At 55.9% G+C, this 14,480-nt stretch overlaps 1 protein-coding gene across 2 annotated transcripts; it reads right to left on the bottom strand.

Annotated features, from left to right (window-relative positions):
* Window positions 1–1,251: 1,251 nt before the first annotated feature.
* Window positions 1,252–14,450, bottom strand: HDAC8 (histone deacetylase 8). Of its 2 annotated transcripts, none has more exons than XM_035324873.1 (11): window positions 14,236–14,450; window positions 14,057–14,109; window positions 12,962–13,092; window positions 12,028–12,169; window positions 8,908–9,020; window positions 8,239–8,316; window positions 7,730–7,838; window positions 6,395–6,567; window positions 4,907–5,001; window positions 2,242–2,347; window positions 1,252–1,636 (listed from the first exon to the last, which is right to left on the bottom strand). In XM_035324873.1, exons 1-11 carry the CDS (start codon window positions 14,317–14,319, stop codon window positions 1,614–1,616), a joined length of 1,107 nt encoding a protein of 368 aa, XP_035180764.1. In that variant the 5' UTR covers window positions 14,320–14,450; the 3' UTR covers window positions 1,252–1,613. The 2 variants fall into 2 exon arrangements, with proteins under 2 accessions (XP_035180764.1, XP_035180765.1); XM_035324874.1 differs by having other exon boundaries at window positions 12,962–13,087; window positions 14,236–14,301.
* Between the last annotated feature and the right edge of the window lie 30 nt (window positions 14,451–14,480).

Raw genomic sequence — 14,480 nt, 5'->3', positions numbered from 1 at the left:
CCCCCCATGTGCCCCCCACCCAGGCTGGGACCCCCCCATGTGCCCCCCACCCAGGCTGCGACCTCCCATATCCCTTCTTCATCCAGGCTGGGAGCCCCCCATGTTCCCCTCATCCAGGCGGCGACCTCCCATGTCCCTTCCCTATCCAAACTAGGCCCCCCCATACACCCTCCCCCAAAAAGCTGGGACCCCCATCTCCTCCCATCCAGGCTGGGATCCCCCCATGTGCCCCCCATCCTGGCTGGGACCCCTCACGTGTCCCCAACTATGCTTGGACCTCCCCATGCATCTTCCCCCAAAAAAGCTGGGACCCCCCCCATTTCCCTCAGCCAGGCTGGGACCCTCCCATGTGCCCCCCATCCACGCTGGGACCCCCCCATGTGCTCCCCATCCAGGCTGTGACCTCCCATGTCCCCTCCCCATCTAGGCCTGGAGCCTCCATGTGCCTCCCATCTCAGCTGGGACCCCCCCATGTATCCCCAATCTATGCTTGGACCCCCCTATGCATCCCCCCCCCAAAAAATGGGGCCCCCCATGTCCCCCCCAACCATGCTGGGACCCCCCAATACCTCCCCCCCTTATAGGGTGGTGGGCAAGAAGGGGGTCAGTGGGTGCCAGCACTGGAATGGGTGACACTGGCCCGGTGCCTGGAGGGGGACCCGAGCGCAGGGAGGTTCGGGGGGGGGGGGGGGGGACAACGTGGCTGGCTGGGGGTCCCACATCCCTGCTCCGCTCCTAAACCCCGCTGAGAGCCCCAGCGTCTGACACTCCGATCCTTCTTCCTGGTTTGTTTCCCTCTTGCATCCCCGCAGCCAGCGAGGGGGAGCCAGGCGCTAACAGCTCCTGCTTAAACCCATTTTTTCTATTAAAAGGACCAAATCTCACAGAGAAGCAGCAGAGGCTGGAAGGGGGGCGATGCAGGCGTCAGCACCCAGCCATCCATCCCTGCCGGAGTTCCTGCTCTTTGTCGTGGTGAAAAACAAGAGACCAAAATTAAAGCCCGGCCGCCTAGGAGCCCCTCCATCGTGCTATTTATTCCAGCACAAGCTAATTAAAGCAACAGGAAATCTGCTTTCCCACAACAAGCGGATGTTGCTTGAAAAATAAAATAAAATAAAAAGAATCTGCACGAATAAAAGCTTCCCGGGCCAGGTGATCCCCCCATGGGTTTCGGGTAGCCCAACAGGCGGTGATGTGATCTACTGTGAGTGCTGGCACGGCAGGATGGACACAGGACGAAAGGAAAAGGGCTGGAGTATTTCAAATACTTTATTTTGGGGGAAAAAAATGCCCACCAGTTAAAAACACAGCTTGCAGTGGCCCCTCTTTTAAAAAACATTAGAACCAGTAGTGAGAATAAACTCTGTCATGTTAAAAAAGGGAAGAGAAAGGAGCAAGGAAGGCTCTGCTGGCACGGGAAAGCCGGGGCCAGAGGGCCCACGGAGAGCCATGGTACGCAGCAGGCTTTTCTTTTTCTTAAAAGAGAAACAAATCCACCAACGAACCAACAGCAGTTTCTTCCAAATCCCCTCTGCAGCCGCAACTGTCAGCAGCCGCTCCGGTAAACGTGTCACCTCCCATGGGGAAATGCTCTTGTGGAAACCCGAGCCTTCCTACACGACGTGCTTCAGATTCCCTGCAAATAAAGATGCACAAAAGGGTGAGCCGAGAAAAATATTGCTGAGCTTTGGCACCCAAAGCCTGAATAAACCTGGAAAACGAACGGAGGAATTAATGGAGGGCAGGTTCCTTGCTGGATCCGTAACATGCAAGCAGCAACGATGCCTAGCTTGGGAAACCCCAGGACCACTGAACCCAAAGGACACCAGGAAAAGGCAGCGTAAAACCAGCTGCCACGCTTCTGTTAGAAATGCAAAGGGTAAGACTCATTTACCCTGCGTTTACAGATGCACCTCCTGAGCCTGCCTTCCCGTGGTGAGCTACCCTCGCGTCCAGTGATGTTTGTATTAAACACTAAAAAGTGTTTATCAAATTCTACCTCTGCCCAGCCAGAGGAAAGGCAACCTTTGCTCACAGGGACCCCCAGCCCCAAGCTGACGTGCTGCTAACACCGAGAATCCCAAGTGAAGGAGCAGGAGACACGAGTGTACATGAAGGGCAATCAAATAAATGGGGTTTATCTTTCCAGTCAGCAAGGAAGACTCCAGCGAGCCCAAAGTCCTCCCTAGAAGGACCCATAAGCCCGAAGCAGGAGTTGTCAGCTTGGGCTGGACTCCTCACCTTTGATCAAGTTGAGAATTTCTTGAATTCTCTGTGGCTCATTGCGGTCTGGTCGGCAGCTGGGCGTGATCTCCAGCACGTAGTCAGGACCATACTCCGTGAAGAACTGCAGGGAGAAGAGAGGAGAGTTACCATGGGGGTTAATGTGACCTTTCTCTGTTTTGTGAGCTTTCTGGGGGAACTAAATAAGCCTAACGAGGCTTTATAATCCCTCAGCTGCCTCATTGAGCACGCCCAAGAAGAGGGAGCATGACCACGCGCAAGCACCATGGATCAGGAAAGCCGTCCAAAGCAAACAAGCTCCATCTGACTCGGCCAGCAGGCGTTCAGATGCTCCTTCAGCAGCACATCATGAAATAATCCAAGGTAGGAGGAGGGAGGGGACAGATAACGGCATCAGCTGAAGGAAAACAAAGGTGATCCTTCAATGTTCTTGACAAGACGGCTGGTTTGGGGAATTGTTGCTCTTGGTTCTGGTTCAAGGGCTAAACACACAGAACAGCGCTGATGGGAAGATGCAAGAAAACATTTAAAACCAATAAAGGAAATCCTCTGAAAAACTGCAAGCACCAGCCCGTGCATCTGGGCTTCAGGGTATTTGTTGACACAAACTGCTTAATACATTTCAAAACAGGATTACAAGCTTCAACGAAAAATAGCATCTGGAGCCACTAACGAGGCTAGAAACGAAGCTCTTGATCTCCTGCCAGGGCACAGGAGCTCACACCCTTCCGGGAGAGGCACAAGCATCGCACCCGGCCTTCCTGGCTGCGAAGCACCCACAGGCGGGCGCAGGCAGGGCAGGCAGCTTGTGCCTTGCTCCAGCGGGAGCTGTGTGGCTGCAGGGCACGGCACACGACAGCCCAAAATCTCACCTTCAGCAGCAAGCCAGTCCCAGCCCCCAGCAGGCTCTGCAGCAGATGACAACAGGAGAAAGCACGCGCAAGGATCACTCATCCCCCTGCCTCTGAATTAGCAGCTCATCAGCGCTGCAAAGGTGGTAGTTCAACTGCTGAGGAGCAGGGGCAGAGCTGTAACAAGGGGTTTGGTAGCATCCCCAGGGAAGTGGTGGACCCCGAGACATTTCTCACGACATGCCTCTGCCTGCGCTCCCTTATCTCTCCCTCTTTAGGTGGAAAATCTCCCGAGACCCGCAGCTGTATCCTCCTGGGGCGGAGGGGTGGCAGAGCAAACCTGTGCTCCCAGCTGAGGGCGAAGTACAAGTTTCCACCGTGGCTTTGGGGGAAAAGTTGTGTTCATTTGGCCGTTGCTGACTGAATGGAGGCGTACACCAACCTACGGGCCGTGCCTGGAGGCGCTCCACCTTGTGCTGTTCGAACACGACTTCACTGCTTCTGTTCGGCCGATGAGCGGCCTCATCCTCGGGGCTGGGCCCCCCCCCCTGAATTGCTTGGCCGCTGTCTCCATGTCACAGGAGAGATGCAGATTCCCTGAAGGCAGGCTGCTGCTCCACGCTTACTGAGATGAATGCCACCATCTTCTGGCCGCTTTTAGATCCAGAACTGTTCGATTCATGTATCAAAGCTACTTCTTATTACCAAGATTACTTCATTACCTTTGATGAAGGACGTGGCCACAGGCTCTAAGCAATCAGACAACCCATCATGTGCCTTTGTCTCTGCATATTCTTTCTGAACCCAAAGTAGATCAGAGAGGATTTCTAAATTGCTCCCGACTCGGCTCCACCCAACTCCATTTTCCCAGGACCTTTCTGGCTGTGCAGAGTCGAGATGCACTTGTGCGTGCCAGGGACTTGGTTTAATGGCAAAAATTCTCCTCCAGATGGAATCAGTGACACTAGGTGACCGCTCCATTCAAGGCAGCCCACGTTTTCCCTGGCTCCAGCTCATTCCTCTTCAGGTGCTGCACCACAGCTCCAGGAGACAGGCTGGGCTGATCTCCAGGAGCGTGTTTCTCCAGGAGGGTGAATCCTGAGCAGCTCATCTCGTCTCCGGAAACAAAAATCACAAGCACCATTCCGCTGCAAGGGGAACCCAACTTGGCCGGCCAGCAGTGGCGCCAGAAGCGGCAGCCAGCTCAGCTCTGCAGCCCAGGCGTCGGCTGTCCCAGAAGAGGATAAATATTCCTTTGAGAAGGAGCAGCCAGAGCACACAGGAGCCCATTGTGCACCTTGTGACATCCCGCACGCAACTCACTCTTGAGTTTTAAAACCTGTTTCTGGTTAAAGGATCGTATCTAAGCAGGACAGCTCTCCAGAAGCGTCTCGTATCTGCAAGCACCAATTTCCACGGCGACATATTTTCAGTTTAAACCCACACATATGCCTTAGTTCCTCGTGCATACTGGTCTGTGAGATCCTCAGGCCAATCAAAATGTAATTCTCCTCCATAGTCACTGTAGACTAAAACCTTGAGAAAGGTCTGGCTCCTTGCTGGCACATCCTAAAGAACTCTTTGAGCAAGCAGGTGACTCCACCTCCCCACCCCCGGCGTAATTACCTGAGGGTCGACTTTATTGCCTTCTCAGATCCCTTCCAAAAAGATGTGGGCAGCCCTTGGGAACAAGCACCCGCTGTGCCGCTAGGACAGCGCGTTATTGTTGCAGGAGCCTCTCCCAACAAAACAGCACTGAGCGGCCAGGGTGCCGCTCGCGTTAGGAGGAGGGAGGGTTTGGCAAACCTTACCTCGTGATCGGGGATCTCCGAGGACAGCGTTCTCCCAAGGATAACCCCGGTCAAGTACGTCCAGCAGCGGGCCGTGTTGGCAAGGTTGTAGCCTCCTGTCTCCAGCAAGAATTGCGATTTTGGAAGGAAAAAGATGGGGGAAAAGGGAAAAAAAGCAGATTTTACTAGCAGGAACAAGCCACGGAAGCTCCTCCGGCCACCTCTGCAGACCCAGCAGAAGCCCGTCTCTCTCTTGACAATAAGGAGGGGTTTTCATGGGTAACACGGACAGAAGAGCAAGGGCAGCAGCTGAGACAAGGAACTATTGCTTTTAAATGCCAGCCTTGGCCATAAAGCATGATCCACATGTCCAGCCATTTGCTGGTGAGCTCTTCAGCACTGTCATGCTTGAGAGGACGAATATGAAGCTAATTAGCACAACGAGTGACTGCTTTACGAGTAAATACGGTTTCACAGGCAGTATGGCAGTGGTCATGTCCGTCGTGACTGCGCACGACCTCACAAGGAAAAACCCTGGCTGAAGGCAATCCTGCCAGAGACCCTGAAAGAATTTCCCAGCAGACTGAAATAACGAGAGAAAAGCACTTGGACAAGAGAGGAAGACTGTATTTTTCAATGTTTCCTTCCCCTAGTTTTTTTTTGCCAAGTCCCATTTCCCCTCTCTTCCCCCCGTTTCCACTCCAAACGCTTCCGCAAGCTGTGGTGCTGGGACACTCCCTTGGTATTTCCACCACGGTGACAAAACGTTTTCCCCATTTTTTTTGAGAGAGTTTTGGGGGTTCTTTTTGCCTGAAGGGTGCCTTCACCAGCACACCCCCAGACGTGTCGCAGGAGGACTGAATTCTTATCAGCTTTCCAAAATGAACTGCACCAGGCACATCACACTTTAAGGCTTATATAGATGGTGTATACCCGAGCTCCTCCATCTCAGAAAGGACTCAGTTGTCCTTGATAAGGCTCCAAGCACAGGGCCGGGCTGCTCTCCCCAGCACAGGCTGGCTCTCGTTATCTGAAACGCTCTGTTGCAGGAAGCCTGTCCCGTGCTATCCCCTCTGGATGACTGGCTGGTTACGCAGCGCAGCAGAGCTCAGCCTTTGTTTTGCTGGGTGTCAGAGCCCCACTGTCCTGCAGCCGGTCCTTTCCTCAGCCCCGGCTCGAATCCAAACGAGGCCGTTCACTGCTGGGTGCCCGCAGTACGTTTGGGAACGCAGCGCTCACTTTTAATGAGAAGGGCCACAGGGCTGGTGAGCAGAGCTGGGAGACAGCACTGAGGAGCCGCAGGCAGCGTTCATGGAAGGTAACGGCCTCTGCTCGCCCCTGGAGGAGCCAGGCAACGTTAACTCAAGGTCTGAGAGTCAGGACTGAACCTTGCGCTTGCCAGCATCAAGGATTTCACGCCTGACGCTCCCCAGCTGTTGAGCCCCGGGGTTTGCTCTCCAGGAGGACAAACCTTCTCCCTCGTGGCCGGCGCGACGTGCACGCACTCACCTCCTCCCAGGACGAGAGTCGCCAGCTGCCACTGCAGGACGTACTTGAGGCACTTGCCCACTCCCTCGGGGGTCATGTTGAAGGAGCACATGGGGTCGCCAGCGATGGTGTCAGCTCCCAGCTGCAGCACCACCGCCTCCGGGTTGAAGGCGGCGTACACCTCCTTCAGCACGCTGCGGGGAGAAGGGGGGGGTTGTCTGTAAGCATGGCCCGGGGTGGGCATCAAACCAGGCATTTTCCATCAGCTGCCCTGAGGAAAGGGCTGGAATCCAACCCCAGGGGTCCTCCTCCCCTGCGACAGCCACAGGGAAGAGCAGGGTCAGGTCTCAGCCACCTCTTGCAAGGACAGGAGGAACGGAGGCCTCCATCCACATTCTCACTCTCCCCTCTCCCCTGCAGCTCTTGGGGCACAAACACATCTCCCTTGGCTCTGGCACACGCTACATATTATAGGGCCAGCGTCCTCTTGATTATTTATTACACGTATTCTCTAGTGGAAGGCAACCGGGCACATCAGGCTTTGCTCTACAAGATTTTTAGCATTACAGACACCACGAAGGGAACAATCCTGCTCCCTGCGCTGTGCTCCAGAGCCCGAAATACAGGGCAGGTAACAGAGAAGAAACGTGTTTGTTTCACAGCAGTGTTTTCATTTTGCAAAAGTAAGCAACAGGGGTGTAAGTCAGCACCCACAAGCCAGTAGGAGGCACAGACACGGCATGACCACCCGAAGGGGCTCCAAGCCCTGCGTGTTTTCAGCCCTCAGCTCTTAGAGCTGAGAAACTGATGTGCTAACACGTCCTGCAGCCCTCCAGCCAGGTTCACCTCCCCTAAAAGTGAACAAGCCCAGCGGTCCGCTTTGAACGTGGCTAACAGCTCATGAGGTATGTCACAAATCGAGAGGGAAAGGCCTGTGGGGAGGCAGACGTTCAGCCTTTCGTTTCTCCAGCACAAAAGGTGCTTTGAAAATATTCTTAGTTCAGTCCCAAGCACATAGCTGATGGATGGCCAGGGTTCAGAGCATTTATTTGAAGAAAAAACCATGTAGCCCTAAGTCCACAGCTAAAAAGCACTCTTCCCTTCTCATAGTCTCCTTAAACACACCAGGCTGACCTGTGGCCAAGAGACCCTCCCACCGTTGTTTATTCAGTTTGCCCAAAGATTTGAACAAAACCTCTGAGACCTCTTAAGATCTGTGTTGTAATCAAAAACAGGGGAAGGGGCAAGCCTTAACCAAGGCAGAACGGTAATTAAAAATAGTAAATAAGCAAAATCCGTGCAGCCTGTTCTCTAAAGTCCCATCTGAGTAAACCGTATCAGGGCAAGAGGGCTTACGTTTCACAGATGTGGTAATATTTCTCATCCTGAATGCCATCTTGAATAGGCACGTTGACGCTGTAGTAGCGACCTTTCCCCAAGCCAACATCCGTCACATCGCCTGTGCCTGAAAAACAGAAGCACCCAGGGGTTACCAAAGGAAAAGAGGCTCAGCAGCAAGAGAAACGCGTGGCATGTCTCAGGCGAGGGCAAAGTGCCAGGCAGGTCCATGGAGAAGCTCCCTTACCACCACTAACACGGGCGGGCTTTGATGGACCTGGTCCTAGCTGTCGGCCCTGCCCTGCCATTAAGCTTTCAAGGGCAGCCCAGCAGCGGCTCTGCCCAGAGCTTGGCTGCAAACAGAAAGGGGGAGGTGTGCCAAACGCATCGTTTTCCCCTCTTTCCTTCTTCTGGGTCAAAAGGGGGGAATGTTCAGTGAGACACCTCTGCAGGTGGGGACGGGGTGTGCCTTTGCGGGGCCCTCCTCAACGAACCGGATCAGTACAAACCTCGCAAGTTCAACTTGCCTGGGAAAAATCCTGGCGAAAACTTGTGCAGAGAGACGGTCATAACTTTTGAGGTGAAGCTAAAGGCATCTTCAACCCCTGGCAGAAGAGGGAAAAGAGAAAAGCTTTCAAGCATCATTTGCGGAAGCAACAGGGTCTAAACGCGCATCCGATAAACGAGGGCCAGTGAGCAGAGCAGGAACAAATGAGCCAGAAAACCAGACGTGGCTTGGTAAATCCATCCTCCATCAACAGAGGTATGAATTTAAATGTGGCAGCGTTCACAACTGAAACGAATTCGGCTGGTCTCATGCTTGTCAAAACCGAGTGGGTCAGTGCCCTGAGTGCAAGGCTGGGGAGGGAGCCTCGCAAGGATGCTTTGGCATGAGCGTGGCTCTGATTAGAACCAGAGCTACTGGGCTCTCTCGCTTTTTCCCCAGCACTGCTGCAATTCCACACGCAGTTTGTTGCTTTAGGCACGAGAGCGCTGCCCAGAGCCTCCCAGGAGGGCAACACACTCGAATAACACCAAAATCATGAGCAGCACGGGGCAAACCCACAAAGCAGGACAAGGCAGAACTGGACCGAGGGAATTCACGCTGAAAGGGGACGCAGCCACGGCTGCTACAGCAGGGAAAGCCTTACTGCCCCATTCCTTCCCTCAAGTCTGCAGCTTGCGGTGGGCCTTACCATCCCCGTGATGCAAATCCAAGTCAATATAAAGGACTCGGTCAAATTTCTGGCGCAGCCGCAGGATCCCCAAGACAGCGTCGTTCAGGTAACAAAAGCCTGAAGCTTCATCTCTGTGAAGAAAACGGCCGTGAGGTTGAACAAAGCCAGCGCAATCGCCACTGATCTCGGCTTTGCCACCTGCACTTTGCAAGCCTCCACCTTGCAGGGGCGGAGAGGAGGAAGAGGAGCCCGGCCAAGGGCCAGCAGCGATCAAGAGGTGGGTCAGGAGCAGCACAAAGCACGGCTGGGAAGCACAGAGAGCACAGCACGCTGATCGCTGCTCACACCCGGGCTTCCCAGCAGCAGGCCCTGCTGAGGGGAGGCTCTGACCCACGGGGCCCTTGGCAGGAGCTCTGCCCGTTTCGCTGCTGTGCAAAGAAAACGTTAGCGAAGATGTTTTAAAGAAACTCAGGGTCGCCGAAATCAAAACCGCTCTCCACTGTTCCCTCCTCTTCCTCTGCAGCAAGAAGACAGCGGGCAAACAGAGCAGAGACGTGTTGTGGAGACACTTGTCCCTGATTGACCTGCTTCAAAGTCAAGTCCCCGGTCGCCGCTTGGCACCAGCCCGTTCACCTGCTTTGGGTGCGCAGCGAAAAGATGTCAGCTCCCCGCAGCTGTGCAAGCTGCCACCAAGCCCTGTATGCACTCTTAGGTCAGCCCTGGGTAGCTGATTTACACCAGAGCTTTTTACTCTGCAACAGAAGGGCCCAGATCCCTCTTCCCCGGGCTCAAATGACTCCAGGACCTCAGATGTGTCCCTCAGGAAGCAGCACTGCTCCGCTCCCTGCTCGGGCAGTGGCTGCCGAGCCTCAGAGCCGCTGTTTTGGCAAAAGGACACGTGTTCTGCATGCATGCAGACTAGGACCAGCTCTGGGGCTTGAATGAGAAAGACCATACGCGAAAATACTCATCCTCCAGCAGCAGAGAGGCATCTCGCAGATAAACACTGAAGAGAGGACGGCGGATGTTTGCCGTTTCTCCAAACAGCCGAGCAGCTCGCTGCTGTCCCACGCCAGCCCGCAGCGAGCTAAGGGCACAGCTCCAGTGCCCACCTGCCGGACGAGCTCTCTCCCTTTCCGTCTCCCGCAGGAAGGTCACAGTTTGGGCAATTGTTCGCTCGTTGCTCTCAAATTGCTGGGAGTCAACGCGGCGTGGACACGATTCCAGCTTGGCAAGACTTCGGCGAGCTCCCAGGCCGCTGGTTCCTTCTGAGAGGAACCGGGAAGGAACCAAGCCCCCGCAGCCTGAGGAACGAACGCAGAGCACACCGAAAGAAAAAGAGGAAACAACGTCCCTCCGGAGGGTCAGCCAGCCAACCCGAGCTGGAACACCAGGAAGAAGGGGAGAAACCCATGGCAGCTGGAGCCAGAAACTTGAAGCAATGCAAAGAATCAAACTCCACAAGTTCAGAGCTCACAGGTAACTCTGAGGAGCCTCCCCTGCTGCTCCCCAGCTGACAGGCTGGGCAGCCAGGGCGGGCAGATCTTTTTGAATATGACTTCCTTTAGTGAAGCCTTTCTCTTCCAAGGGCAGGCTGAGCTCTCCCTTTCCAACAAACGCCATGCCCTGAGAGCGAGCACGAAGGCAGCAAGCTCCAGGTGGGGCATGGAGCTGTTTAAGGCTGTGTCTGGGCGCCTGAAACAACCCAAATTCCTTCCCCTCCACCACCCCAGAATATTTTTAGAACAGGCAGGTCTCTGTACTTCTGCCTTCCCCACTCCCCTCCCTCCCCACGACTGTTCAGGCTGCTCTCCTGATGCACGCCTGACTAGCAAGACCCCTACAATGACTTGTGGAGACAAGGGCTAGGCTTTCACAGAAACGTTGTTCCCTCTCTTAAACAGGGGCAAGGGGAAGAAACCTGGAATCACTCCCCGTGGTCGCCCCAGCTCCATGCCTGCAGCTCTGCAGAGCTGCCCTTCAGCGCCACTCACTCTCACCAAGCAGTGAGAAGCAAGCAGCCAAGCTGGCAGGATGCAACTGCGCAAAAGGGGAACCCAACACTCGGCGGCACCGCAAAGTGCCCCAAGTGCAACAGTTTCATTCAGGCTCCAGAAGGGATTTAGCAAACCGGCAGAAAACTAACCGCTCAGCCCAGGGGCAGCGGCAAGGCTTCTTTGCTGTTACAGCTGTTTTCTAAACTAAGCCATCAAAATAAAAGAAGGCAAAAGAATTTTAGGAAACCACCCACGTCACAAAGAGCCAGAGCACTCGGCTCAGCCAAGCCAAACCCCTTCCTGTCCCAGGAAGCAGCAGCTGAACCCGGTCAGCACATCACCAACCGAGAGAAGGGCCACGGTCAGACCTCGCCATTGCGTGAGGGTGCACGCCACTGTTACAACTGTAGGAGCTCCTCTGTCAGAAAAACCACACCGCTGCAAGAAAGGAAACCTGTGCACTTGTGTAGAAGGAGTTTGGGTTAGGGATGCGGGTTACGCCTGCTTCTGGGACTCCCCTCGTCTGCATTTGCTGATGTGATGTTTTGGAAGATGGGAGACTGAAGTTAAAATAACACCTTTACCCTCGGGAAACAAGGAAGCCACAGAAATAAATTGTTCTGGCACTACAAAAATCGCAGGATCTGGGGACAACATTGATGCTCCCTCTCCTGCTGTTCTGCTGGGCTGCTACTGACACCACAGCTCAGAGCCAGCAGAGCAAAACAAAAACCAGAGCTTGGGCCTGCGCCGTTTCACTCCTCTTATTAATGAGCCAAGAAAGCCACACCAAGCAGTGTGGACAAAGTCTTGCCACTCTCTTCCGAGTCTGAAGCAACACCAAGCATTTGCCTCTCCACAGCCCTGCTCTGTGGGCCAGAATTAATTCTGTGCAGAATTGATTCTCGCTTGACCCCCAGGGGAGAGGAAACTGTCCCTGGCGGTGGGTTCAAGCCCCAGAGCCACGCTGCAGCCTCTGCCCCGCGCCCCGCGCCCCGCTTCCTTCCCACCTGCCTCCTCTCAGCCCCCTGCCAGCACAGCCGCCGCCGGGTGGCCTCCCCCGAGGGCTCAGCTGGGGGCGAGGAGGCTGGGGTCAGACACCAGGTGAGAAAACGCAAGGGAAGAGAGATTGTTTCCTTACTTCTTGGCGTGATGCCACCCTCCAGGCCAGTTAATCGCTACCTTGCACTTGCCGTCCAGCAGGCACTGGGCTGCGGTGATGGTGGCTCCCCCCACGGCTGCCGCATAGTCAAAGATCCCCTCGGTAGCCGGACAGTCGTAACCTGCGGGTGAGAGCCGGCGTCGGACGTTTCCTCTGCGGAAAGCACGCCCTGAGCTAGCGCTCCTTAAGCGCAGCCCTAACTTGCTGTTAAAAGAGAAAGGAACACACCAAAGCACGACGACCGCTCGATGGATATCACAGCTGGGCTTGCACAGAAGATGTAGGGGGTGTAAGTAGGAAAAAAAATAATAAAAAATCTTCCTGGCACTTGGATCGTTCACAGAAGGGTCTGAAGTGCAGGCAGAGCAGCTTCAGAGGCACAAAGGGCAGCTGCAGGGCAGACTCACGAGGTCTGCTCAGAATTTGCACGGCTGCCTCGGTGCTGGGTCACTCCGCAGGTTCCTCAGGGGAGTACCCACAGCTACCTTGCTGGCTCGAGGTTTTTAAAGTCCAGCAGGCAAGAGCTCACTGCTTAAGATGTAAGCCAAGCCAGCGTGCCAACAGTGCAAACCTGGTTCCTGGCTGCAGCTTCAGGCTGTTGTTCACGCGTTGCCCTCCACCACAGCAGGCTGTGGCAGCCCTTCCTCAGCTCTCCACCTAAAGCACCATGCCAGGGCCTCCTGCCCCCCTCAGGATCCCCAAATGAGCAGGAAAAGCTGGCAGCTGGGGACAGGTGGAGCAGCAGCACGGGGGCTGACAGTACCCTCTGCTGGCAACACGGAAAGCATCAGCCTGACCAGCACCGTGCCAAAGCTACAGGCAGCCCCCGGAGCTCAGCTTCGCCTCGGCATCAGCAAAGAGCACCTGGCACCCGATCCCTGGTCACCCTCCCACAGAAAGCTCGTGTCCTTACCCAGTCCATACTCCACGGACTCCGGATGGTCGTCATCCCCCTCCTCGCTGACCTTCTGCAGGTGCTGCAGGTAAGCGTCCGTGTGGAAGCTCGCCATCTCCTCCATGGTCGCCACCTTCGGCTTGACTATCCTAGCAGGGAGGGGAGAGGGAGCAAGTCAAGACACCGCTGCAACGCCCAGCTGTAACCTTCGCAGACAGTTCGGCACTTGCTGTTGAAAAACAACACACAAAATCCCTCCTCCTCCTCTCGCACTGTCACCTCGAGAGAGAAAGCCACCTCGCTGAGCCGCAGCAGGCCTGTCCCCAAGCTTGGCGCTGCCTGCTGCGCCCACCCCGATGAGGACCAGCCGCAGGAGCCGCCTGCATTAACCTTTCCACATCCCTTTGAGATTTTTTTTCCCCGTTATTCCAGTTTGAGCGACTCCTGGCAGGCCTGGTTGGAGTTGCTGTGGCAGGACAGCTGGAGCAGGAGCTGGGCAGCGGTTCCCACACGCTCCGCACTCTGCCTGCAACCAAAGCCGGGACCAAGCCTGTCTTCAGCTACCCGTCTGCATCCTCCCCGGGTTCGGGTGCTTTCCATCTGCACAATTAAAACCGAGGATGTGCCGAAGCCCTCTGAGAACTGGCAATGCAGTGCAGGTTGTGGCTACTGGAAGATCGCTCCAGGCTCACCCACGGGCCGGGCATTTCTATCCCCACACCCTTCGACTTCACCTCCACAGCAGTTGGTGCAGCACCCCACCAAAACAGCCACAATTAAACCAAAGATCTGCAAACAGAACCAAGAAACAAAAAGAAAGCCCTGCAGGGACTTCCCAGCCCCGCTAAACAGCAGCGTGACGATGTCCTGAGAGATGCTGTGCAAGAGGAGCCTCTTCCTTCCCCTCACACCCAACCCGAAGGGCCCAGAGGAGGGCGGAGGGCTTCTCGCCGCTCTGCCCCAGCCCCCTCATCCCGCCTGCTCCCTGGGAGCACCAAGGCCCACGGCAGAGCCCCCCCGGCACCGCCGGCTGTGTGTGGCACCGCCGCCGCGTCCCGCCAGCCGTGGGCCCCAGCAAGGCTCGGCGCGCCCCGCGGGCACAGCGACACTCACGTCATGTGCTCCAGCAGCGAGTACGCCTCGATCAGCGAGTGCACCATGCTGGCCTGCAAAACGAGGGAGTGGGGGGGGGGGGGAAGAAAAAGGAGGAAAAAATAATAAAAGAGGGCGAGGGTGAGCGAGAGGCCGGCGGGCAGCCCGAGGCCCCCCCCCAGTCCCGTCCCGGCGCTGACCCGGCGGGGCGCCTTGCAGAGCGCGTCGCAGCGGGCCGCGTACTCGGGGCTGTACACGTAGGCCACCGGCGGCACGGCCGCCATCAGCGCCGCCACCACGGCCCGGCGCGGGGTGACGGGAGCCGCAGCGAGTCCTGAGGCAGGCTGGGAGCTGTAGTCGCCCGCCCTGGGACGGCAATCGTGGCTGCTTCCCTCCCCCCCCTCAGTTATTGCCGCCCCCCCAGTGAGGAACGCACTCTGCACAC

The sequence above is a fragment of the Oxyura jamaicensis genome, chromosome 4 (genome assembly GCF_011077185.1).
Source record: "Oxyura jamaicensis isolate SHBP4307 breed ruddy duck chromosome 4, BPBGC_Ojam_1.0, whole genome shotgun sequence".
Lineage (NCBI taxonomy): Eukaryota > Metazoa > Chordata > Aves > Anseriformes > Anatidae > Oxyura > Oxyura jamaicensis.
This window is presented reverse-complemented; position numbering and strand designations above follow the sequence as displayed.

Excerpts from the sequence above, each read along its gene's own strand:
- HDAC8 (XM_035324873.1), bottom strand. The coding sequence starts at position 14,319 with ATGGCGGCCGTGCCGCCGGTGGCCTACGTGTACAGCCCCGAGTACGCG. Across the intron at positions 14,110-14,235 it reads TCTGCAAGGCGCCCCGCCGG|GCCAGCATGGTGCACTCGCT; the intron begins GTCAGCGCCGGG and ends CTCGTTTTGCAG. Across the intron at positions 2,348-4,906 it reads CGGAGATCCCCGATCACGAG|TTCTTCACGGAGTATGGTCC; the intron begins GTAAGGTTTGCC and ends TTCTCCCTGCAG.